Raw genomic sequence first — 26,440 nt, 5'->3', positions numbered from 1 at the left:
CAAATTAAAATTTTTCGTTTTGAAAAAGAAATTATATTATTATTATTTTTTTTTTTTTGAATTTATAGGGTTATTTTTGTCTTATTGAGAAAAACATAGGGCCATTTTTATCTTTTTGCTAGCATTAAGTAGGACATTGACAATGTTTTGGCAGTTTGAAAATTTTGTGGAGGACATTATCAATTTGGTAGTAGTTTGAGGGGAGTACATAGACTTTACCCTAATTAAAAATATGAAAAATTGAGAAACTATTTGTACACAGACCACACACGTCATCTATATCCAATAATAATGACTCATTTCGTACGTTCAAATAACAAGTTTAAAAATGACATATATTATAGAAGAGTGTTAGGCTTACTAATAAATTTTACGAAGAAAAATTTACAAATTATTGTGTCACAATATGATTGAAAGTGAGATAAATTTAAATTTTGAGAAACTCAATCATATTGTGCCAATCAGTTGGTAAAATGATTTTTTATAGATTTGCTTGTAAGCCTAACAGTTTTCTATATTATATAGAAGAACAAAAAGAATAATAATCAACGTACTAGCGTTTGTCTTAGTAAAACTGACTGTTGGAATGCTTGGAGCTGGGCAGCAACGGCAACTCCATGGCCTGATAGACACTCTAAGAGAGGGATCCAGATCCCCTCATATTAGAGGGAGAATATGAGACTCTCATATTGTTCATCTTGACCGCCCATTTTCATCCAACAGCCCACACCACGCCACGTGTCCCACTCAAACTTATATAATAAAATATTAATTAGATTTTAAAAAGAAATGAAAAATAGAAATAATAAAAAATTAAAATCAAATAAAAGAGAGAGAGATGGAAAGAAAATTAATTAAGAGAGGAGGGCAGTAGCTGGGACGTCCTGTCCCGCACCTCCCTCTCATTAAAAGAAATGACGTCAAGCATGAAAGTGACTAGGGGCGGCATTATGATTTCAAATTTTTGTTTGGGGTGGCCGGAGATAAAGATCGGTTTGGGTTTATGATTGCAAAAAGTGCGACTAAAAAATAACGATTTTAAAATTTGCAATTTGACAACTCAATTTTTAAAAATACAATTGAATATTTAGTAAAATTATGATTGTATTTTTACCATCGCAGTTAAGATTTTAAAGTAGTGTGTTGCCACTTGCCTGCAATGTGAAAACATAGTTATTTATACGTTTTCAAATCGTATTTTTTTTCTTAAATCCACTCCCAAATGATATACTTTTTATGTTTTAATTTAAAAATTCCACTCTCAAATACACTCTCTTTAAGTTCTTTAGTATCACTGTTTTCAATAATAGAAACATGCATGAAGAGTAGTACAAATTAAAGTTAAATCAAGATGGACCAAAATCCTTAAAATAATGAACATGGCGTTGAAATATTAAGATTTCAAATATGTCTTTTCCTTTGGGAAAGATTGATAAGATATAAGAGATTAAAATTTGAATAGTTAGTAGGAAAATAATTAAATAAAGATTTGGAGCACACCAGTCGGAACTGGGACGTTCCCTGTTGGAATAAGTAGGAACAAACACATTAGAGAAAAGAAAAAAAAAAAAAAGAAAAAAAAGAAGAAGAAGGTTATACGTGAGTCTGATGGGTGGGCCTCAGTGCTCATTGGGCTAGTGATGAGCCATATGGGGCATCAGAGAGTACCAAAATTGATGGAAACTTTGGGGTGGGCTAAGGCAAATCTTGGGGGTAAAGACAAAAACTTGCAGGCGCCCTTCATGTAAAATTGCTCTGGTTATAAGAATTTCAAAATTTTTAGGGGTTGCCATGGTCCCCCAACCTACAACGTGGATCCGCCCCTGAAGGTGACGGGGTTTAACAGTAAATAAAGCCAACCTAAACACCTTGTTTACTATTAAACGACGCATTTTTTTAAAAATGAAGTCGTTTGAATAATAAACGACTTCACTTTTTATTGTAGTTTATTGTTCAGACGTCTATCATCAAAAGTGATGTCGTTTAAAATGGAGACAATTTCATTTTTTTTAAGTTTATATCATTTATATATAAGTGATGTAAAAATAATGTTTTTGAACCGTTTATATAAAACAACAAAAACAAAAACGACATAAAATGTTGTGTTTTTTTGCAGTATACCCCTTGAACCACTCGGCCGTTGACAATTTAACCACTTAAGTTGTGCATGTTTATCAAGTTAATTACTACTTTCATCCAAAGAAAATAACAATCATGTTATCGTGTGGATTAAGAAAGGAAAATGATTCTTTTTTTTTTTTTTTTTTAATTTTTTTTTATCCATTAGATTTGTAGGCGACACGTGAGCCACATCCTTGAAGATTGTTTCACACGTAGGCGACACGTACCCCTCATCACACATTAGAATCAATACTTGTCATGTCAGTTCATGTTACGTCATGTTGGAGCAAATAAGTCATGAAACCCTTGGAAAAATTATGCATTAAGATCCTTATTGACAACACACTCCCGACGACCATTGCTTTAATTCAAGTCCTATTCCAGAAAAATAATGGGAAGAAAATTTGGATGAAGATAAATGCTTACCACTTGAAAATTAAATTCGAGAATTGAAAATGGTGGAAGATTTGAAACCAAGTCAATTGAGTCAATGGTGGATGGAAGAAATGGCCCTCCACTTACCATTCTATCCGACTCTAATTATGTGTTGGAACAGTTTTCGACACGGTGTAGACTGTGAGCTTTTCAAGGCCTTCTTGATCTTCAATACGTGCTCCAAATAGCTATAAAATAACAAAAGCGTAAAAGATCCGCCGAGGAAAGCTTTTTGGGGCCTTCTTAATATTCAATACGTACTCCAAATAGCTATAAAATAACAAAAGCGTCAAGCGTCAAAGAGCCTCAATTTCTGAAAGAAATATTATGTTTCGATGCACAATAATTCAATATGCTCAAAAGGGACTAATTGAGCTCTAATCCGAAATTTTTGGTATGAGAGAATGCAATTTTGAACCTCGTATAGGGGCCTATTTATAAGCTTAGAGAGTTGAGGTAGACTTAAACTAGTTCTTCTTATTTGAGTTGACTTGGGGTTCTTGAGAGTTGTAATTGGACTTGTGCTCCTACTTCCGTGTAGACATGGAGTAGGATTCCAATAGAATCTTGCTTGGACTATTTCTCCATCTATTTAATTAATAGCTCTTGTTATTTAATTAAATAGCTTTATAGGCCTATCATTTGCCTTAAGGCCCAAAATTTGGTAGGCTTGGAGAGTGAATTTATTCCCAATAGTTACCCCCAATTCCCTTATCTAATGTACTTGGATAACGGGAATTTAGTCAGAGCCTCCGGATGACTTGTTGTATGAACTCATCCAAGACTTACATCTCTCTAGTGAGTGAGTTTAGAGCTCGGTAGCTGGATCCCTTCAGCTCTGTTCCTGCCATCGTCTAGTTGTAACGCTCCCAAAATTGGCTTTGACCAGCTTGGCAGAGTTATTGGCAATTACTCATGTTTAACCAATTGGTAGCTAAATGGGTTATCGTCCCTCTAAGCACTATCAAAGTTAATGCATAATAATGTGAAATAAATCTAAGAAATCTATAAATCATTATTAGGATAAGTATAATCCTCGAAATTAAAGACATAAAGCAACTAACAATGATATAAACAAACTTGATAACATTGTGAAGATCTTAAAACAAGGTCTATAGTGGCAATCATACCACTCCTGGATTCTAGGAACAGGTTTCCTATAAGAGTAATAACCGTATAAGTCTACCGACTTACTAAGTAAACCTCACAATTGGGTATGTCATGAGCTCAATATTATTAGGTAGAAATAAATGTGCAGTCATTGGTAAACTTTTGAAGTGAGGTGTTTCCTCCGTTAATACACCTCAAAAATATTGTTTAGTTGATAAAGAGGTAGTGTATTCTCAGTGGCAATCGCTCAAATATTTTAATGCAGAAAATTAATGCTTTATATGTCATAATTATCATATATGGTCTACTTGACATATTACCCATTCTTAGTAGGATTGGCGTTGACCCTATAACTAACTGGATATTATCCAGTTCAAATAAAATGAAGATGATCCTAATTCCAATCCAAAGAAGGGCACAATACAATTTACACCAGTAATGAAAATGAAATGTGAAACCATTAATGTCTTAGAAACTTTAATATAAATTTTTCTTCACGGATTTCAAGTCATGTACACCTTCTGAGGAGACAAAAATACCCTTTACTATAACTAACTAGATATTATTTGATTCAAATGAAATAGAGATATCCTAATTCCAATCCAAAGAATGGCACAATAAAAACCACACCAGTGATTAAAATGAAATGTGAAACCATTAATGTCTTAGAAACGTTAATATAAATTTTTCTTCACGGATTTCAAGTCACATACATCTTCTGCAAAACCGTTCCCCAACCTGCTAGATAATTAAAAATATAGAAAACTGAGAAAATATTTGAACTCACAAAAAAAAAAAAAAATGCGAGCAACTATTTGTACACAGACCATGCACGTCATCTAGTGGTAGGCTTACTAACAAATTTTACCAAAAAAAAAAAATTTTTCAAATTAATGTGATACAATATGATTGAAAATGAGATAAATTAAAATTTTGAAAATCTCAATCATATTGTGTCAATCAATTTGTAAAAGTTTTTCTTATAAAATTTGTTTGTAAGCTTAATACTTTTCTTTATTATATAGAAGAGTAAAAAGAATAATAATCTACGTACGAGTAAAACTGACTGTTGTAATGCTTGGAGTTGGGCAGCAACGGCAACTCTTTGGGTTGACAGCCACTCTACGGGAGGGATCCAGATCCCCTCATATTATAGTGAGAATGAGAGACTCTCATATTGTTCATCCTAGCCGTCCATTTTCATCTAATAGCCTACACCACGCCATATGTCCCACCCAAGCTTATATAATAAAATGTTATTTAACTTTTAAAAAGAAAATAGAATATAAATAATAAAAAATTATAATCAAATTAATTTTTTTTTTTTAAAAAAAAATTGTTTGGCCTGCCACTCGATCAAGTTGAGCCTAGGGGTGGCTTTGGCCACCTTAGACCCGTTGGTCTAGGGTGGCCGAAGCCACCCCTAGGCTCAACTGGTGGCCGGCCACTCCAGCTATTTTTTTTTTTTAATTTGATTTTAATTTTTTATTATTTTAATTTGTATTTTCTTTTTAAAATTTAATTAATATTTTATTATATAAGTTTGAGTGGGACACGTGGCGTGGTGTGAGCTGTTTGATGAAAATAGATGGTCAAGATGAACAATATGAAAGTCTGATATTCTCCCTCTAATATGAGGGGATCCGGATACCTAAGAGAGAGATGGAGAGATGAAGAGAAAATTAATTAAAAGAGGAGGGCAGTAGCTAGCACGTCTTATCCCGCACCTCCCTCTCATTAATAGAAATGACATCGTTTAATGGTCCAAATGACATCATGCATGATAGTGACTAGGGGCAGGATTAGAAAATTTTGTTTGGAGTGGTCGGAGCTAAAAGTCAGTTTGGGTTTATGATTTCAAAAAATGCGATTGAAAAATAACGATTTGGGTTGATATATATATATATATATATAAGCGATGTAAAAATAATGTTTTTGTGCCATTTATATAAAACAATAAAAACAAAAACTACATAAAATATTGTGTTTTTTGTGGTATAGCCCTTAAACCACTCGGCCATTGACAATTTAACTACTTGTGTTGTGCATGTTTATTAAATTAATTACTACTTTCATCCAAATAAAATAACAATCATGTTATCGTGTGGATTAAGAAAGGAAAATGATTCATTTTTTTTATTTTTTTTTTATGCATTAGATTGTAGGCGACACGTGAGCCACATCCTTGAAGATTGTTTCACACGTAGGCGACACGTACCCCTCATAGATGACACGTTAGAATGAGTACTTGTCAGATCATGTTACGTCATGTTGGAGCAAATAAGTCAAGAAACGCTTGGAAAAATTACGCATTAAGACCCGTATTGACGACGCACTCCCGACGACCATTGCTTTAAACTTTCAAGTCCTATTCCAGAAAAATAATGGGAAGAAAATTTGGATGAAGATAAAGGCTTACTGCTTGAAAATTAAATTCGAGAATTGAAAATGGTGGAAGATTTGAAACCAAGTCAATTGGGTCAATGGTGGATGGAAGAAATGGCCCTCCACGTACCATTTTATCCGACTCTAGTTTTGTGTTAGAAGAGTTTTCAACATGGTATAGATTGTGCGCTTTTCGGTGCTTTCTTAATCTCTAATACATGCTCCAAATAGCAATAAAATAACATAAGCGTCCAAGATCCGCTGAGGAAAATCCGATGTCTAAATCAGTCTCCGAAAGAAATATTATGCTTTGATGCACAATAATTCAATAAAGGACCAATTGAGCTCTAATCCGTAATTTTTGGTATTAGAGAATGTACCTTGTAATTTTGTACCTTGTATAGGGGTCAATTTATAGGCTTGGAGTGTTGAGGTAGACTTAGACTAGTTCTTCTTATTTGAGTTGACTTGGGCTTTCTAAGAGTTTTAATGGGACTTGGGCTCCCACTTCCCTGAAGACTTGGAGTAGGATTCTAATAGAGTCATGCTTAAACTATATCTCCTGCTATTTAATTAATAGCCCTTGTTATTTAATTAAATAGCTATATGGGCCTATCATTGGCCTTAAGGCTTAAAATCTGATGGGCTTGTAGAGTGAATTTATTTCTAACAGTTACTCCAAATTCCTTTATCCGAGGTACTTGGGTAACAGGAATGTTGTTAGAGCCTCCAGACGACTCGTTGTTTGACCTCATCCGAGACTTACATCTCCTTGGTGAATGGGCTTAGAGCTCGGCAGCTGGATCCCTTAAGCTCTGTTCCTCCCAACATTTGGTTTCCAAGAGTTGTAATGCCCCCAAAATTGGCTTTGACCTGCCTGACAGGGTTATTAGCAATTACCCAGTTTAACTAATTGGTGGCTAAATGAGGAATCGCCCCTCTAAGCATTATCAGAGTTAATGCATAAAAATGTGAAGTAAATCTGAGAAATCTATAAATCATTACAAGGATAAGTATAATCCACGAAATTACAGACATGGAGCAACTAACAATGATATAAATAACAAGGTTTGTAGTGGCAACCGTACCACTTTTGAATTCTAGGAATAGGTTTCCTATAAGAGTAATAACCGCGTAAGTCTAACGACTTACTAAGTAAACCTCACAATTGGGTATGATATGAGCTAAATATTATTAGGTAGAAATAAACGTGTAGTCATTGACAAACTTTTGAAAGGAGGTGTTTCCCCGGTTAATACACCTCAAAAATATTGTTTGGTTAATAAAGAGGTGGTGTATTCCCAGCGACATTCGCCCAAATGTTTTAATGCAAAAAACTAATGCTTTATATGTCATAACTATCATATATAGTCTACCTGAGATATTATCCATTCTCAACAGGGTTGGCTCTATCCCTATAACAAACTGAATATTATCCAGTTCAAATGAAATGAAACGGATCCTAATTCCAATCCAAAGAAGGGCACATTACAATTTACACTAATGAAAATGAAATTTGAAACCATTAATGTCTTAGAAACTTTAATATAAATTTTTCTTCACGGATTTCAAGTCATGTACACCTTCTGAGAAGACAAAAATATTATCCATTATAACTAATTAGATATTATCCAGTTCAAACAAAATAGAGATATCATAATTTCAATCCAAAGAAGGGCACAATAAAAACCACACCAGTAATTAAAATGAAATGTGAAACCATTAATGTCTTAGAAATGTAAATATCAATTTTTCTTCACAAATTTCAAGTCACGCACACCTTCTGCGAAACCCGTTCCCCAACCCACCAGATAACTGAGAAACTATTTGAACTCACCAAAAAAAAAAAAAAAAAAAGAGAAACTATTTGTACACAGACCATGCACGTCATCTATCTCCAATAATAATGATTTATTTAACTCACCAAAAATAAAAATAAAAAATAAAAAAAATTGTAAGTTCAAATAGCAAGTTTAAAAATGACGTGTATTACATAGGAGCGTTGGGCTTACTAATAAATTTTACAAAAAAAATTTACAAATTAATGTGGTATAATATGATTAAAAATGAGATAAATTTAAATTTTGAGAATCTCAATCATATTGTGCCAATTAGTTTGCAAATTTTTTTTTAGAAAATTTGTTTGTAAGCTTAATACTTTTTTATATTATATAGAAGAACAAAAAGAATAATAATCTACGTACAAGAGTTTCTCTTAGTAAAATTGATTGCTGGAATGATTGGAGCTGGGCAGCAATGGCAACTCTATGGCCTGACAGACACTCTAAGAGAGGGATTCAAATCCCTCGTATTATAGGTAGAATAAGACTCTCATATTGTTCATCCTGGCCGTTCATTTTCATCTAACAACCCACACCACACCATATGTCCCATTGAAGCTTATATAATAAAATATTATTTAACTTTTAAAAAGAAAATAAAAATAGAAATAATCAAAAATTAAAATCAAATAATAATAATAATAATAATAATAAAAAAAAAAAAAAAAAAAGCTAGGGTGGCCAGATATTTTATTATATAAGTTTGAGTGGGACACGTGGCATAGTGTGGGCTGTTGGTTGAAAATGGATGATCAGGATGAACGATATGAGAGTTTCATATTCTCCCTCTAATATGAGGGAATCTGGATCCCTAAGAGAGAAAGAGATGGAGAGATGAGGAGAAAATTAATTAAGAGAGGAGGGCAATAGCTAGGACGTCTTGTCTCGCTCCTCCCTCTCATTAATAGAAATGACATCATGCATGAAAGTGACTAGGGGTGGGATTAGAAAATTTTGTTTGGGGTTGCCGGAGCTAAACGTCGGTTTGGGTTTATGAATTCAAAAAGTCCGATTAAAAAATAACGATTTTAAAATTTACGATTTGACAACACAATTTTTAAAAAAACAGTTGAGTGTTTGGTAAAATCACAATTTTGTTTGACGATCGCAATTTAGCTTTTAAAATAATGTGTTGCCTGCAACATGAAAACACAGTTATATTTCTATATTTTCAAATCGTATTTTTTTTATAAACACATTCTCAAATGATATACTTTTTATGTTTACTTTAAAAATCGTACTCTCAAACACACTTTCTCTTTTAAGTTCTTTAATATCACTGTTTTCAATAATAGAAACATGCGTGAAGAGTACTACAAATTAAAGTTAAATCAAGATGGACCAAAATCCTTAAAATAATGAACATGGCATTGAAATATTTAGATTTCAAATATGTCTTTTCCTTTGGGAAAGATTGATAAGAGATTAAAATTTGAATAGTTAGTAGGAAAATAAAGATTTGGAGCACACCAGTGAAAATAAAGATTTGGAGCAGACACATATTATATGAAAAAAAAAAAAAAAAAAAAGAAGAAGAAGATTATACGTGAGTCTGATGGGTGGGCCTCATTTCTCATTGGGCTAGTGATGAGCCATTTGAGGCATCAGAGAGTGCCCAAATTGACGGAAAATTTGGGGTGGGCTAAGACAAAATCTTGGGGGGTAAAGACAAAAACTTGCAGGGGCCCTTCATGTAAAATTGCTCTGGTATAAGAATTTCAAAAATTTTAGGGGTTGCCATGAACCCCCAACCTACAACGTGGATCCGCCGCTTGAAGTTGACATCGTTTAACAGTAAATAAAGTCACCCCAAACACCTCGTTTACTATTAAACGACGCGTTTTAAAAAAATGAAGTCGTTTGAACAATAAACAACTTCATTTTTTATTGTCCTTTATTGTTCAAACGAAGTCTATTATCAAAAGTGACGACGTTTAAAAAGGAAACGATTTCATTTTTTTAAGTTTATAATGTTTATAACGTTTATATATATATATATATATAGCAAAAACATTATTTTTACATTGCTTATATATATATATATATATATATATATATATAAGCAATGTAAAAATAATGTTTTTGCGCCGTTTATATGAAACAACAAAAACAAAAACGACATAAAATATTGGGTTTTGTGTGGTATACCCCTTGAACAAAAAATGAGATTAATTTGTAGGGTTTAACACGTACCCCTCATAGATGACACGTTATAATCAATACTTATCAGATCATGTTACGTCATGTTGGAGCAAATAAGTCAAGAAACGCTTGGAAAATTACGCATTAAGACCCATATTGACGACGCACTCCCGACGACCATTGCTTTAAACCTTCAAGTCCTATTCCAGAAAATAATGGGAAGAAAATTTGGATGAAGATAAATGATTACTGCTTGGAAATTAAATTCGAGAATTGAAAGTGGTGGAAGATTTGAAACCAAGTCAATTGAGTCAATGGTGGATGGAAGAAATGGCCCTCCACTTACCATTTTGTCCGACTCTAATTATGTGTTCAAAACCAAGTCAATTGAGTCAATGGTGGATGGAAGAAATGGCCCTCCACTTACCATTTTATCCGACTCTAATTATGTGTTGGAACAGTTTTCGACACGGTGTAGATTGTGTGCTTTTCGGGGCCTTCTTGATCTTCATTATGTGCTCGAAAGGGCCTTCTTGATCATCAATACGTGCTCCAAATACCTATAAAATAACATAAGCGTCAAAGATCCGCCAAGAAAAATTTGATATCTAAATCAGTTTCCGAAAGAAATATTATGCTTCGATGCACAATAATTCAATATACTCAAAGAGGACCAATTGAGCTCTAATCCGTTATTTCTCGTATTAGAGAATGTAATTTTGTATCTTGGGGCCAATTTATAGGCTTAGAGAGTTGAGGTAGACTTTGACTAGCTTCTCTTATTTGAGTTGACTTGGGGTTCCTGAGAGTTGTAATTGGACTTGGGCTCCTACTTCCATGTAGACTTGGAGTTGACTTCTGGTATTAGAGAATGTAATTTTGTACCATGGGGCCAATTTATAGGCTTGGAGAGTTGAGGTAGACTTTGACTACCTTCTCTTATTTGAGTTGACTTGGTGTTCTTGAGAGTTGTAATTGGACTTGGGCTCCTACTTCCATGTAAACTTAGAGTAGGATTCCAATAGAGTACTACTTGGACTATATCTGCTGCTATTTAATTAATAGCTCTTGCTATTTAGGCTTCGTTTACTTTGACGTAAAATGATTTCTAGAAAATGATTTCTATATTTTACGGTGTTTACTTCGACATAAAATAGTGGTCAACGGAAAATATTTTCCTTTTGACCGAAAATTCTTCTTTAATTTTCGGAAGATGGTTTACGGTTTTGAAAACCGTAAACCATTTTCCGATTGTAAGCATCTTATTCTTAAATCGATGGACCTTGCCAAAACTTGACCGGAACTCGCCCAAGACCCGCTCGAGACCACACCAGGACCTGCCCGGGACTTGACCGGGACTAGATCGGGACCTGGCCGGGACTCGCCTGGGACCTGCTTGGGACTTGACCGGGATTTGCCCAGAACGCCGCTGGGACCTGCCCGACTCTTGGCCTGGACCCCGCCCCAAACTTTCAAACATTGAAAGTCGAATTGAAAATCGCCTTCAAACTTTAGAGGCTAAAATGTAATTTTTCTTAAATAAAAACTCTATTAATATAATATTTACATATAATATTAATATATATAGGCATGTGTGCCACCTGAGGTCTTCTTATAGAAGATTTATTCTGACAGCTAACCATTGAGCAACTCGGCCATTTACAATTTAACTAATTAAGTTGTGCATGTTTATCAAGTTACTACTTCCATCCAAAAAAAAAACAACAATTATGTTACGGTGTGAACTAGGAAAATGATTCATTTTTTTCAGTCTTTTTCTCATCTTATTTTTCAAAATTACTACTGCATATATAAACCCCACCAAATCTAATTGTAATTTAAAAAAATGAGATGACGTATAACATTTTTCTGTGGACCATCTCTATTCCGCTTGTACGTGACACCACCGCCTCATAGATGAGGCATTAGCATCACTTGTCAGATCATGTCACGTTATGACGTCTGTTCTATTATGGAAAATTAAAATGCTAGTTGGATTATCTAGTATCCCATTGAGTCAAGAGTTGGAACAAATTAGTCAAGAAACGCTTGGATAACGCATCAAAGAATGGAAAAATAACTAACGACGGCCATTGCTTTCAACTTTCAAGTCTTCCACAAAAATGATGCACTAAAAAATATCCTAGTTTGAAAATTTTTTCTTCCAACAAGCGGTCCTCCTAGCTCGTACCATTTCCACAGATTCATATTGAAAAACTATTTGTTCGCATGTAGCCTCCTCGAACACAGACCAGTTCCTCTATTATTGACTTCTTGTGAAATTTGATAAGTCAATGAGTCCAGTTTTGCTAGTGTTCCCGTGGATCGGGGTTCGTTAATATATTTATATAATACTCCTGTTCTACGTTTGTAACCAAAGGGGATAAAGGAAACAGAGACAACTATTCTCCATTCTCCAATGATGCCAATTCTCTTCTTCCCTTTTCTTCTTCTCTCAGCTATTTTCGCTCAACAGGGGCAATCCCTTGTAAAGCCAGGCTCTTTCTTGACACCAACCACCAACTCTTCTTGGCCATCACCTTCCGGTCTCTACGCCTTTGGATTCTACAAGCAAGGCAACGGTTATGCTGTCGGCATTTTTCTTGCCGGGCTTCCACAGAAGACGGTCGTTTGGACAGCCGACCGAGACAAACCTCCAGTTCCCGCCGATTCTAAACTGAATTTCACAACTGATGGACGCCTGGTTCTTCAATCGGCACAAGGCGCAGAGACAGGCCTCGCCAGTTTTCCGGAAGGTGCAAGCTCAGTGTCGATGCTTGACACGGGCAACTTTGTTCTCCTTAATTCTGCTAATCAGACGGTATGGCAGAGTTTCGGTTTCCCAACGGACACCTTTTTGCCAACTCAGAATCTTTCCCACGGGCAAGTGTTGTATTCCAGTATTTCAGCAACCAACAAGTCAACCGGCATATTTCGGGTGTTGATGCAAGAAGATGGATGGCTGGCGATGTACCCAGTTGGAACTCCATACACGCTTGAATATGGTTATGGGGGACTTGGTATAAGTGGGCAGAAAAATGACGTGGTTCTGCAACTTGAAGCCGATGGTCATCTCTATTTGATCAATGCCGCTGGCACTATTATAGTGAATATGACAGACGGATATCCTGCAAAAGATGTGGTCTACCGATTGACAATTGACCCCGATGGGATCTTGCGGCTATACTCCCACGATATGAATCGGAATCAAAATTGGAGGGTCAAATGGTTTGCTCCAAATGATGACGTGTGTAAGCCAAAGGGTCTATGTGGGCTTAATGGATATTGTCTTTTAGTTGATCTACAAAAAAAAAAAAAAAAAAAAAGGTTGGTTGCAAATGTCTTCCTCAATTTGAACCGGTCAACAAGGACGATAGGAGTTCAGGGTGTCAAAGGAATTTCACTATGGAGAGTTGCAAAAGTGACAGATATGCCATGGAAGCAGTGCTGAATACCGTATGGGAAAATAATAGTTATTCTGTTATCACATCGACAACCCAAGAGAATTGCGGAGAAGCATGTTTGCGGGAGTGCAACTGTGAAGCTGCGTTGTTCAAAGACGGGGTGTGCACAAAACAAAAGCTTCCTATGCGATTTGGGAGAAGAGATCAAAAAGACTCAACCGTAGCCCTTATCAAGGTAGGTACATCTACAAAACTTTAAATTAGGATGATGGCAAATGTAATGAGATGTGTGGTGGAGGACTATATTGCATGCGTAAGCCTTTGGAGTTTATCTCCATATGTTTAGTTTATAGGAATAATCCTCATTGGAATTGATTTCCACGTGAATGAGTCATTGTAGGAGTTGAATACCAAGTCATAGATCTCAACTCCAAGTAAGTTTAGTTCCTCTATTAATGAGGTGAACGTTTAATAAAAATGGCATGCAAATTATATTCTCAAAGTCTTTGTTTGAAAGAGGCCTAGGAAATTCCAATCTCCTACCGCTCATTTTTCAAAGTTAGGATAATAGGTAAAAATAAGAAGCAAGATCTTGCTTTTTATCCTTTAGAAGCTCGATTTATACATCTGTTACACAATCACGTAATAGCAAATTTAGTGAAAAAGTGAAAAAAGAAAATGTTAAAACCTTATCAAAAGAGGTTTAAAGGAAAAAAACAAATATTTTTATAAGTAGTATATATATGTATTTGTTAGACTAGAATACAATATCCAGATTTCAAAGGCGGAGGCCACCTCTGAATCTCTTCTCCGAGCATGCGCAGAGAAGGGAGAGAAGCCTCATCAAGGCATGAATCAAAGGGATTGGCCAATGGGAAGTGGGAACCAGGCGAAGCGGTTTCATCCAGCTTTCCAGCCAAACGTTCAGTGAGGAACCACCAAAAGTCCGTCCTTATTTTTAGTGCGAACGTTTGGGAGAGGACCACACCAAATGTTCGTTGACCAAAATTTGATCCACTGGGTATTGACCAAAAGTTCTAGCTGCAACCCTAGAACTACTATATAATAGTAAACCAAACATTCAACCGTAGTACCAAACGTTTGGTGACAGTCTGAAAATCATTTTTAACCCATTCTCCACCTCTGCAGCATAAGACATGCCCCCTCACCCCTATAGATACCCCTCTCTCGCCCCTTAGCCACCCTTGATACCAGAAACCCTAACCCTAAAGTAAGAGGAGAGTTCTAGAGAGGAAAATGAAAGCTTTTGGGGGAGATTTTGCTACCTTCAAGGTAACCCTTAAACTTTTACTAAGTTTTCATGTTGTCTTGTTATCATATTTACTTCCTTCAAGTTTTTAAAATGTGTTGTAACTTCTGAACAATTTTCATTGGAAGAAAAAAGAGTTTTTCAAAAACATTCTAGAAATGCTCACTTATTTTTTGGTTTTCACGTGTGCTATGCTTCAATATATGTGTATGAACTTGTTTAGAGCCTAGGGGGTGTAGTTTTAGCATCGTAACATTAGAATAAAAGCCCAAAACTTTGCATTTTTTACTCTACCAAAACATTCTCCAACTTTGGCCAAACGTTCTCACAGTGTCTAAACGTTTGCCTCTTGAACAGAACATTCGCTCAGAACCCATAATGCATTAAAATTTTCACAAGAAGTTTTTCCCCGGACACGGTGCCAAAATATTTTTGTGAAAATTTTTATACTCGCAAGTGCATGAATCATTGTAGTAAAAAGATTGCAAGTGCGAGGTCGATCCCATAGGGAATTGTGTTCTTGAAAACTAAATATATCTAAATTAATTTAATCCTAACTTAGTTCTAAAAAAGATTTGATTTTTGGTTTTGAGAATGAAACATAAACTAAACAAGGTGAAATAAATCAAAAGATAGCACTAAGGTTTTGGAATATACACTTACCAAATTATAGCAATATATTTCATGCTTATCAATATTATCCGAAGTTCTCACAATAAGAATCTTATACTATGCTCAAAAGAATTAATTCAATCGTCCAATATATCCATCCATTGCACAAATCACAAAAGATATCTTGTTTAAACCTAATCATCAAATGTATCCGCAGGATAAATCACAAAGGATATCCAATTTTTTTGATAAAAGAAAATCCAAGCAATCAATTAAATGAAACTATCTCAAATCAGCACATGTATCCATAAATCACAATAGATATCCAAGAATCATCTCAATAGTTGAATGGAAGTAAAATAATTGAAACATTAAAACCCATAAAATCAGATAATATTAACTTAGATGAAAATATTGTTGTTCTTTATTGGTGATGCTTCATCTTCAACCTTAGTTGAGTATTTAGCTACACATAACTATAAAAAATAAATCCTAAACCTAAAGAAAAACTAAGCTATAAGGGAGAAAATGTGTGAAATTTCGAACTTGGTCTCCAGCCTTCTTTTCTTGAAGCTTAATAGTCTATTTATAGGGGTGTCTAGGGTTTTTAACCCTTAAAACGACGCTGGTGCTTAACTATCGGACCAGTGCGCTCAATCGCATGGCCAGTGCGCTCGATCACACTTGCGTCTGCGATGTTCGTCCTGTGGTGCAACGCTCACGCACTGATGGCTTGTCAATGGGCATGGGTGTGCTCGAGTGCAACCCTGCTAGGCTCAAGTGCAGGGTTGTGCACTCAATCCTACTTCCTCAGATGGCTTTGTTTCCAGCTTTCTTCAAAAATTTCCATTTTTCACCTTTAATTCGCAGTTTTTCCTTTAGCAACCTACAAAATACTAAAAACACAAAACTAACACAAAATATTAGATTATAATACGGCTAAAGGATTAATAAATGTAAATTAAGGGGTTCAAATATGCAATATTTGGCACTCAACAATAGACACTTTAGCCATATTTTTATCACATTTTTCAATGAAAGGCTAATTCTAGTTTTTAACCTCTTAACCACTTTTTTCTACTGTAGATACTTTTTATTTTTATTTTGGTAGCCTCCCTTTATTGCGAACTAGAGAGATTAAGCACCTTATTACTTTTATGTCATCCCATCGATAGCTTCATTACATGTAAAAATGCACGTAGAGGGTGATGGAAAGCTAAAATGGGTTCACACCTTGAGTCAAGGTCTTTCTTCTTTAACATATATACCTGAATCATCACATTTTATGTAATGGTCCACGTTTGTTGATGCAATCGATGCATAATTCATAAGAAGAAATTGCACATGTTATATCTTTGTGCATGAGGGTTATCATTCAAACCATCATAGCTATTCTTAACAAAAGTATATTTTCGTTTTAAATCTTTCCTTCTATGCATTATGAATATATTTTAGTGGAACTGATTTAACTTTCCTTATGATCAATACAATAACTCAAAAAAACCACAAGAGTATTTCACTTCATATTCTTCTTCATTGAAGTAAACACATAACTTACTTCTTTTATAAAGTAATCATTAACTTTTACTTCACCTTTGCTTGGCTGATTGAATTATTTTGTGATTGATTGTTTTGTGCCTTTGCATGCCTCTAGATTTTATCCTTCCTGCGTATTGCATGCTTGTTATCCATTTGTTATGTTGTTGAAATTTCGATAAACCTATGGTTATTCACTTTCAATTTTTTGGGATCTTTATTTTGTATAGCTTTAATGCATGCGTTTGTTTCATAGGCATTCATAGAGAAGTGTGCATGTGTCTTTTGTTTTTCGATGTTTTGGGCTCCCTAATTCAGGTGCTAATGTATTTTGGATGTACGATTGGTATTTCATTTTCTTGGCTCATACATTTGGTACTCTTCTTTGGATTTGTTTTTGAGGAGAATGTAGGGTTCATGGGTTGTGATTGTGGATCTTCCATAACTTAACATGTTGGGTTGTTTTGAGTTTCATTTACAGATGCAGAGTTATTTTTTTGATAACATGTTAATTTGATTCTAGTTTTTCCCATTACATATTCACATAATATGTGAAATTGGTGACAATTGCCTTTTGATTGTGTGTTGAGATATTGCAATTGTTCATTCACATGTTGTGATTGTGAGTTTACAGCCTATTTATGAAATGTTCTTGAGATTGCCAAATGCTATCTTGGTTGTGCTTTTTTTTTTTTTTTTTTTTCTCATGCATCTCAACCTTGCTTGGATGATATGAATTGGACATTTGAATAGAAGTTGTTTCTTTGGACCCTTTTGCATTTTCATGTGTATAGTTTGAGCATTTCATGCTCTGATATTGTGTTTTGTGCTCATAGCATATGTTTTGACTTGAGCCTTCTATGTTCCTACTTTGCTTTTTTGTACTTCCTTGTTTATAGCTTTCAAGGATACAAGTGATGCCACTTGAGTTTCTTCACTTGTCTGTTACGACAAAAATTGGGAGAATGTGGTTTGTGGAGACACTTGTTAGGGAGCGGTCGTTCATGTTAAGGGAGAGTTAACATTAGAGCCATTTTGTTTTGTGGTGTCTTTCATATATTTTGTATTCTTTGACATATTATATGAGATATCTTGACACATGCTTGTTTATATGTAGTTCTTTACTTAAATCATTTCACATGTGTCTTTCTTATTGTTGTTTACTCTCTTTCCTCTTGTCGTATCATAGGAGTTGTTAATTTGGGGAGAATGTGTTACATTCTAAATCCCTTTGACCATTTAGACAAAAAGGGGGAGAAGTATTGTAAAGGGGAAACTTGTTTTTATTGTTTTGACTCATGACTTTATAATTTGCATATAATATGGGTTGTATGTCTTTTATATTGTTCATGAACTTTTGTGTGATGTGCATATAATTTGGTTTATATGTGCTTCTCTTTGATTACGTTTAGGGGTGTAAACGAGCCGAGCTTGAGCGAGCTTCCCTTGTTCAAGCTTGGCTCATTTAAATTTTACTCGAGCTTGAGCTCGAGTCGAGCTCAAGGGCGAGCCAAAAAAATCGAGCTCGAGCTAATGATAAGTCGAGCCGAGCCAGCTCGCGAGCTGGCTCTTATATTTAATGTTTTTGTTTTAAAAAAAAAATTTAACTTCAAGTACTCTTAAATGGCTTAAGAAGTTAGTTTGCATATGAGTATTTGCTTAGCCTGGCTAGTCGAGTATGGAGCCTGAGTCAATACAGCAAGGCATTTGGTTTCAAAGAGAGAGGATATGCATCATTTTATAGATAAGCAAACTTGGAGATTGATGTTTTCTTAACAATGTGGGACAAGTTAACAGGTTACATTCAGACTGCATTGGGACAACGCCCCCTACAAAAAAATATTTTTTTAACGTCTCTCTCTCAATCCCCCTCACCAGTCACAACGGATCTTCCACCTGAACTCTCATTTCCCACTCTCTCATTCTCACTCACCAGACATGTAGTGATAGTGTTTGGATCTGTTTAATTCATCAATAGTTTATGCCTTTCGCAATCTCCCTCAATAGTTTTTGTTTGATTCTTCTTCCTTTCGTTTGGATCTGCTCTAATTGAATCGAGGTCTTTTTAATGATTGCTCTCTCTCTCTTTCATCACAAAGGGTTTAGAATTTTTCATTCTCTAATACTTAAATATAAATGCAATTTTAAGGTTTTAATAATTATGAGATTTATAATTAATTATCTATTACTTAGTTTATATATATATATATATACACACACTCGAGCTTATACGAGCTGTTCACGAGCTTAGCCGAGTCGAGCCGAGCTTGCTTCGTTTAATATTCGAGCCGGGATTTGTGTTCATGAAGTGCTTCATTTAATATTCGAGTCGAGCACGAGCCGAGCTTATGCGAACCGAGCCCGAGCTTGCTCGCGAGACGCTTCGCTCACTTAACAGCCCTAATTACGTTATATGTTGTGAGTTTTAAATGTACTCGCAAGTGCACGATTCGTTTACAATAAAGGAGTTTTGCAAGTGCGAGGTCAATCCCACAGAGAATTGTGTTTTTAAAAACAATTTTAATCTAAACTAATTAGATCATAACCTAATTCCAAAAGTTTTTTGATTTTTAAAATAAACAAACATAAACTAAATAAAATAAAAATAATCACAAAATACAAATACTAAAGTTGTGGAATCTAGACCCACCAAGTCGGAACAACACATTCATGTTCATCAATAAAATCTTAAGTTCTCACAAGTACAAGCCTATGTATGTCTTGCCATACTTTACAAATCAATCAAAAGATCTAATGTATCCATCAATTGTACAAAATCAAAAGAGATATCCAGATTTAACCAAATCATCAATTGTATCTGTCAGACAAAAAACAAGTAGATATCTAATTTTATTTTAATGAAGATCCAAGCAAAAAATTACATGAAATTCTCATAAAACATCACATGTATCCGGGAATCACAATAGATATCAAAAAGTAATTTCAATAATTGAATTAAAGCAAAACAATTGAAAGTTTAAAAACCCATAAACTTAGAATAATATTAATTTACCAAAGTGTTGTCGTTTTTATCGGTGGGGCTTCATCCTCAACCTTACACAAGAAATCAGGTCTTTAGGGGTAACTCTGTTTGGATGCTAAAAGTTCCAAAGTTGACGCTATTGATCAACAATGTCGACTGTTGGACGCTAATGATCAATTATTTGATTATTAGCATCAACTCAAAAGTGGACGCTAATAATGATCTTTTAGCGTCGACAAAGTGGACGCTAAAAGTCTTATATTTTGGACGTTAATGCTGGAGTGGATGAAATCTAAAGTCGACGCTAGTGCTCCACTATTAGCGTCCACTTTGACTCGACGCTGATAGTTGCACTATTAGCGTCCACTCAAAGTCGACGCTAATAGTCTTAAAAAATTAAAAAAATAAAATAAACCATCAGCGTCCAAACAAAACTAGATACTAATGGTCCCAAAAAATTATTAAAAAAAACAACCATCAACGTTCAAACGAAAGTGGACATTAATGAGTCTTAAAAAAAATAAAAAATAAAAAATCAACCATCAACGTCCAAACGAAAGTGGACGCTGATGGTGACACCATTAGCATCCACTTTAATGAGTCTTAAAAAAATAAAAAATAAAAATTAACCATCAGCATCCAAACAAAAGTGGACGCTGATGGTGGCACCATTAGCCTCTACTACAGTGGATGCTAATGGTCCTAACAAACTAAAAAAAAAAAAAGTAGTTTTAAAAGACAAAATCATATTCAAAAGATATATAAATGATTCTAATGAAAAGAAACAATAAAAATTCATGACAAAAGAATAGCAAAAAGGCAACCAAAAGGTTGTGGCCATGCATATTACTTATCAAAAAGGAAATACAGGTCCTTTATGGTGCTCTGGACAAGCATTTCTGAAACTGCTGCTGTGAAACTGAAATCAAAATATTGTTGATACCTTTGTCAACCACCAACATTTATTACTTCCAAGGCAATATTTGTTTGCAAGAAGGTTTTAAGGCAAAAAAGAAAGACTAAAGTCAAATATATTGCTTGGTCACAATCAGATATGACATAATTTACACTTGGTACTTCCTGTTTGATCCCTAAAATAGCTTCTAATCATGATTTATCTTTCCTATATATCTTACTGAATAATTGAAAGGTTAAGTTTTATACAATTAAAGCTTGAACAAGAAACTGAAATAAGGTGAACAAGAAACTTAAATAAGGGATTGTTTGAGACACGCTAATGGCAACTCGGGGTGTAATTAGACGCTAGTGATATATCATCAGTGTTCACTTTAAGTGGACGCAGTTGAGCTTTTAGTTTAATTTGTTTTCTATTTTTTTATTTTTGTACAACGCTTTAGCGTCGACTCTAGTGGACACTAATACTCCATCATCAGCGTCCACTATCGAAGTAGACGCTAATGATATATCATGAGCGTCCACTTTGAGTGAACGCTATTGAGCTTTTAATTTAATTTGTTTTTTATTTTTTTATTTTTGTACAAGCGCTTTAGCATCCACTTTAGTTGACGCTAATGATCCATCATCAGCGTCCACTTTTAAAGTGGAAGCTAATAATATATCATCAGCGTCTACGTTGAATGGACGCTATTGAGCTTTTATTCTATTTTTTTTTTTTGTACAAGCGCTTTAGCGTCCACTCTAGTGGACGCTAATGATCCATCATCAGCGTCCACTTTCACAGTGGATGCTAATAATTTATCATCAGCGTCTACGTTGAGTGGACGCTATTGAGCTTTTATTTTAATTTTAATTTTTTATTTTTTTATTTTTTATTTTTGTACAAGAGCTTTCTAATGCTCCATCATCAACGTCTACTTTCAATGTGGATGGTATTAAGGACTGTTATTTATTTATTTATTTATTTTATTGTTATATAGGACTATTAGTGTCCACTTTTAGTGGATGCTAATACGAAACTATCAACGTTGACAAGTTATTTTGTCGCCCCTAATAGTTTTCCTGCCTTTGATATAATTCCCGCTAGTATATTAGCGTCCACTGTAAGGTGGACGCTAATACTTATCTTTTGGGTTGACTATTAGCGTCCACTACAAGGTGGACACTAATACTCACCTATTAGCGTCGACTCTCAAAAGTCAACACTAATACGTGAGCATTAGCATCGACTTCACAGTCGCCCTTGATGAGTAGATTTGTTGTAGTACGCATTTAATCAGTTGAGAATTTAGCTTCACATGATTATTGAAAAATAAATCTAACCCTAAGGAAAACTAAAATAAAGAGAGAAAAAATGTAGAAAAATCGGACTTTGTCACCAGCCTCCTTTTCTTGAAGTGTAGCTGTCTTTTTATAAGGGTTTTTAGGGTTTAAAACCCTAAAATTGGCACTAGGGCTTATGTGGCAGGCGAGTGCGCTCGAGCGCATGGCCAGTGTGCTTGATCAGTGACGGATCAGGGCACAGTGACCCATCACTGTCTTTAAGTTTTTTTGGGTGATTTATCAAGTACTAATTTAAATTATTGGTGAATTATATAACAATTAAATTTGATAAACATTATTAGTTTAATTTGATGAATTGTTCTTCTATTTTTTATTATATGTCTATTTGGAATATGTTTCAAGAAAAAAAAAAAAAACACAAAAACAAAAAAAAATATATATATATATATATATATATATATATATAGATATAGAAACAAGTAATATAACAATATATAATTGCCTAAGTAGAAAACTCAAAATTTATGTCAAATTATAAGTCATACTTTTGTTTGTAGAGATGTTAAAAATGGTAACTTATAGACAATGTTAGTTATTTTACTGTTATAACAATATTTAATGTTAGCAATTGGCTAAGTACAAAATTTAGAGTTAATGTCAAATTATGGCCTTGTATGGTAAAGGGGTTAGAGTTGGCTTAAACACTGTTCATCACCATTTCCCAAAAAAATTAATATAAAAACATTTTCACATTTTCACTTTTTATATCACATCATTCATTTTTTATTATTATTCAAATAAAAAAATCACTACAAAACAAAACTTTTTCACTTTTTTAAACAAAACTTTCTTACTTTTTTTTCACATCAATCTACATCAACTACAGTGTCTAGGCCAATTCATTTATCAAACACCACTTATATGTCGTACTTTTGTTTACAGGCGTTTTAAAAATAGAAGCTTATAGACAATTTTGTCCTCGTTGACAAAATTGGATAATCTCCCCCTCATTTCGTCGTCTATGTTCCTGGCCGGAAAACCTAATGGAATCTCCACCAACTGGAAAATGGCAGCACTCTTTGCTCTACTTGGCCTTCATCTTCTTAATACTACATCTTCTTCATAACCTTGTAGCTCACAAGTTAGTACTAGGGAACGACACTGTTCGCGTCAAGAGATACCCAGATCTTCCCCCTCCGGTTCCACTCCGATGGAACTTTCAAAATCCTCCAGGTCGTTTCCATCTTCTGCAGTTCTTCCAATGAGGGGTTCATCAATTCTTTATTTTTTAGAGTAATATTGATCTTCTTTTTTTTTGGGTTTTTGTTTGTGATGGGTTAAGGTGGCTGATATGCATTTTGGTAACGGAATGATGAGTTGGTGCCGGGATGTGTTGGAGTCCGAGTTCGAGTACTGCTCCGATCTCAACACGACCAGGTTTCTCAAGAGAATGCTCGAAGCTAAGAAGCCTGATTTCATTGCTTTTACAGGTTTATTTATTTATTTTCATTTTAATTGCTTTTGGGTTTTGATATTTCTGTTTATTCTAGCTTTGTTGACGTCATTGGGGGTGGAGTTTTCGGCTTTGTCAACGAAGGGAAAATTAGTAATGGAGACGACAGATGGTGGGATGATTTTGGAGGAAATCTCCAAAAGCTGGAAAAAACCTATTGACAGGGAAGCTTTAGTTCATGATATAGATAGAACTTCGGAGGATTTGGTCTGGAAGACTTCTGTGGGGTCGACACCACTGATTCTCTTCCCTCTCCTCGGAGGCCTTCGGAAGTTTTCTGACCAGTCTTCTTTTCTGCAGCCAATGATTTTATGGCACTAATCTTCTTTAACTTCTTTGCGATAATTTCTTCTTCACGAGGAGTTGAGATCGGAGCAGTAATCCGTTGGTGAATCAAACAAGCAGTAATTCTTTAGGTTTTAATGAGGACAAAATTGAAAGAGAAGCATGTGTGGTGAATTTCATCCATTTAGACGGAAAATATTAACAGAGGGTTTACATTGAAAATTCTTGAAACATTAGGGGATATATTGCCAATTTTTAAACTTTGGGGTTCAAATTGAAAAACTTCTTAAACTTCAGGACAAAGTGAATTTTTTCCTATATTTTTCTAAAAAAGTTATTTTACTGCTATAAAGAAATGTCTATTACACATAAACCCATCGCTCGAGCCCACGGGTCAAGGGCCCACGAGCCCAAGAAAACCCGGTATATCCGAATGGGCTCGCCAAATGTGCCCAATACAAAGCAATGGATACGATGTCATTCCCTACGCTCTCAGACAGCCAAAGTCCAGGCATGGGATCACAGTGAACCTCCCACGCTTAACATTCTGATGCATTTACAAGGCTTAGCCAGCCCGTGCCTAGCAAGATCACAGGGACGGTTACGATCCTACTTTTAAAGACGTCTCATAGGTACAGGCTATCCTCGGATCAGCGTATGTAACGGCCTCCTACCGGTCATAAAGAAAGGGAACACAAATATTAATCCTCCCGGCCGTTATGCCTAAATCTCAGATCCTCCGCCTGGCCATCATTACCACCTCCGCATGTTCAACTATAAAATGCCTCACTACGAAGGTATGAGGGACCACAAATTGGCATACTAAGCTAACATACATACTGACTTAAGCATCAGAGGAGGAACCACCGGCCAACACCCGGCGTATCCTTTTAACGTGTGCTCTGCTTTTGCATATTTACTAAAAGACTCACAGAAAGGCAAACCACGAGAGGCGTAGCTTGAAGACTTGGGCCCCCTTGAATTCACCATGTAGGAAACTGCTTCAACAGTTTGACGTCGTCTGTGGGAACGACTATTCGTTCTTACAAAAACAAATATTTGCAGCAATGGTGAATACAAGGTCAAGAAGCCGAGCTCGCACTGAAGAACCACCAACGTAAGATAATCAAAGGCTCCCACCGGCGCATCAGAATGCTGGCGACAAGGAACGCATTGCTTCTCTCAAAGCACAAATGGCGCTTCTAATCCAGAAGAATGAGGAGCTGCGACGCCGATTTTTGTCTCCATCCCAAGTCAATCAAGCTGAACAGTCAGATGGGCTAAGAAATCAATATCATCACTCTGATGACGAGAACCTCCACTCTGACGATCACAACCATAAAGGCGAGAGTCACCCTCCCCCACGTAGCCATACTCGCAAAGGTGAGAGTGGAACCACTACCAATCACGGCTCCACAAGGGGAGCTAGACAAAGCATTGGCAGAGCTTAAAACCAAGCTAGAAGCCATGGAGAAGAAAGAGAAGTACAAGACTGTAGTGGTGAGGAAGCTCTTCGCTGGGACAGAGACACCCTTCACCAAACAAGTGATCGATCATCCACTCCCCCACAAGTTCAAAACTCCACAAATTCTGAGCTACAGTGGAGTCGGAGATCCAACGGAGCATCTGGAGACCTATTGGGTGCATCTGACGCTGCATGCCATTCCCAATGAGATAGCATGCAGAGCCTTCCCGACTACACTCTCGGGAAACGCTGGGGAATGGTTCCGAAGCTTAGCCCCTAATTCCATGGCTACCTTCGAGGATCTAGCTCGGATTTTTCTCACCCATTTCCTGGGTTCTAGAGAAAGGAAGAAGCCATTCAGGTACCTATTGACGCTCCACCAACGAGAAGCAGAGAGTTTAAAGGAATACATGATTCGGTTTAACACCAAAAAACTGAAGGTGGAAGATCCTTTGGATGGTGTAATCTTCTCCGTCGTCTACAACGGAATCTCGCCAAACGAGCCCTTGGCAAGGAAGATCGCAAGAAAGCAACCAAACACCCTCTAGGAGCTACTAGACAAAGTAGAGGAGTTTATTAATGAAGAGGAGACCTTGAAGGCAATGAGGTCGGCCCAGAAGACTCCTAAGAAGCTGGAAGAAAAGAAGAGGAAAGATCTATCGGGGTTCGACGCCCCAAAGCATTTCAAGAAGAAGTTTAGTAATCACAACTTCACTCCACTCAACGCCAACATTTCTGAGGTTCTGATAGAAATCAAGAAGGATCCGGAATACCGAAGACCTCCCAGGGCACCGCAAAATCAGAACTCAGATTGGTATTGCGAGTTCCACGAGGTCAACGGGAATTATACAGTGGGCTGCATCGCCTTGCGGCACCTCATTGAAAAGTTTATCCAAAATGGTAAACTTGTGGGATTCTTGGGAGAACAACGGAGAGCGGCTCCACCTCAGGAAAACTTCATCCGAGAAATACACCACCATCTTCCCCTAAATCAACAGCTGCAAGAACGGTACCGAAGAAGAAGCACTAACCGCCGAAACCAGGACAGGTATCCTTGGGAAGACAGAGTAAGACGAGAAAAGCACCGAGGAAGGCCTATGCTAGTAAGCCCAACCTGTGAGCCCTAACATCAAGCT

At 35.8% G+C, this 26,440-nt stretch overlaps 1 protein-coding gene across 1 annotated transcript; it reads left to right on the top strand.

Annotated features, from left to right (window-relative positions):
• The first annotated feature begins 12,439 nt into the window (after positions 1–12,439).
• On the top strand, positions 12,440–13,697 carry LOC148583084 (G-type lectin S-receptor-like serine/threonine-protein kinase LECRK1). Its single transcript, XM_088511542.1, has 2 exons — positions 12,440–13,329; positions 13,362–13,697. The coding sequence occupies exons 1-2, from the start codon at positions 12,454–12,456 to the stop codon at positions 13,695–13,697; spliced, it is 1,212 nt and encodes a 403-aa protein (XP_088367668.1). The 5' UTR covers positions 12,440–12,453.
• The last annotated feature ends 12,743 nt before the right edge of the window (positions 13,698–26,440 follow it).

This window comes from Corylus avellana, chromosome 11, assembly GCF_965113065.1.
Source record: "Corylus avellana chromosome 11, dhCorAvel1.hap1.2, whole genome shotgun sequence".
Lineage (NCBI taxonomy): Eukaryota > Viridiplantae > Streptophyta > Magnoliopsida > Fagales > Betulaceae > Corylus > Corylus avellana.
This window is presented reverse-complemented; position numbering and strand designations above follow the sequence as displayed.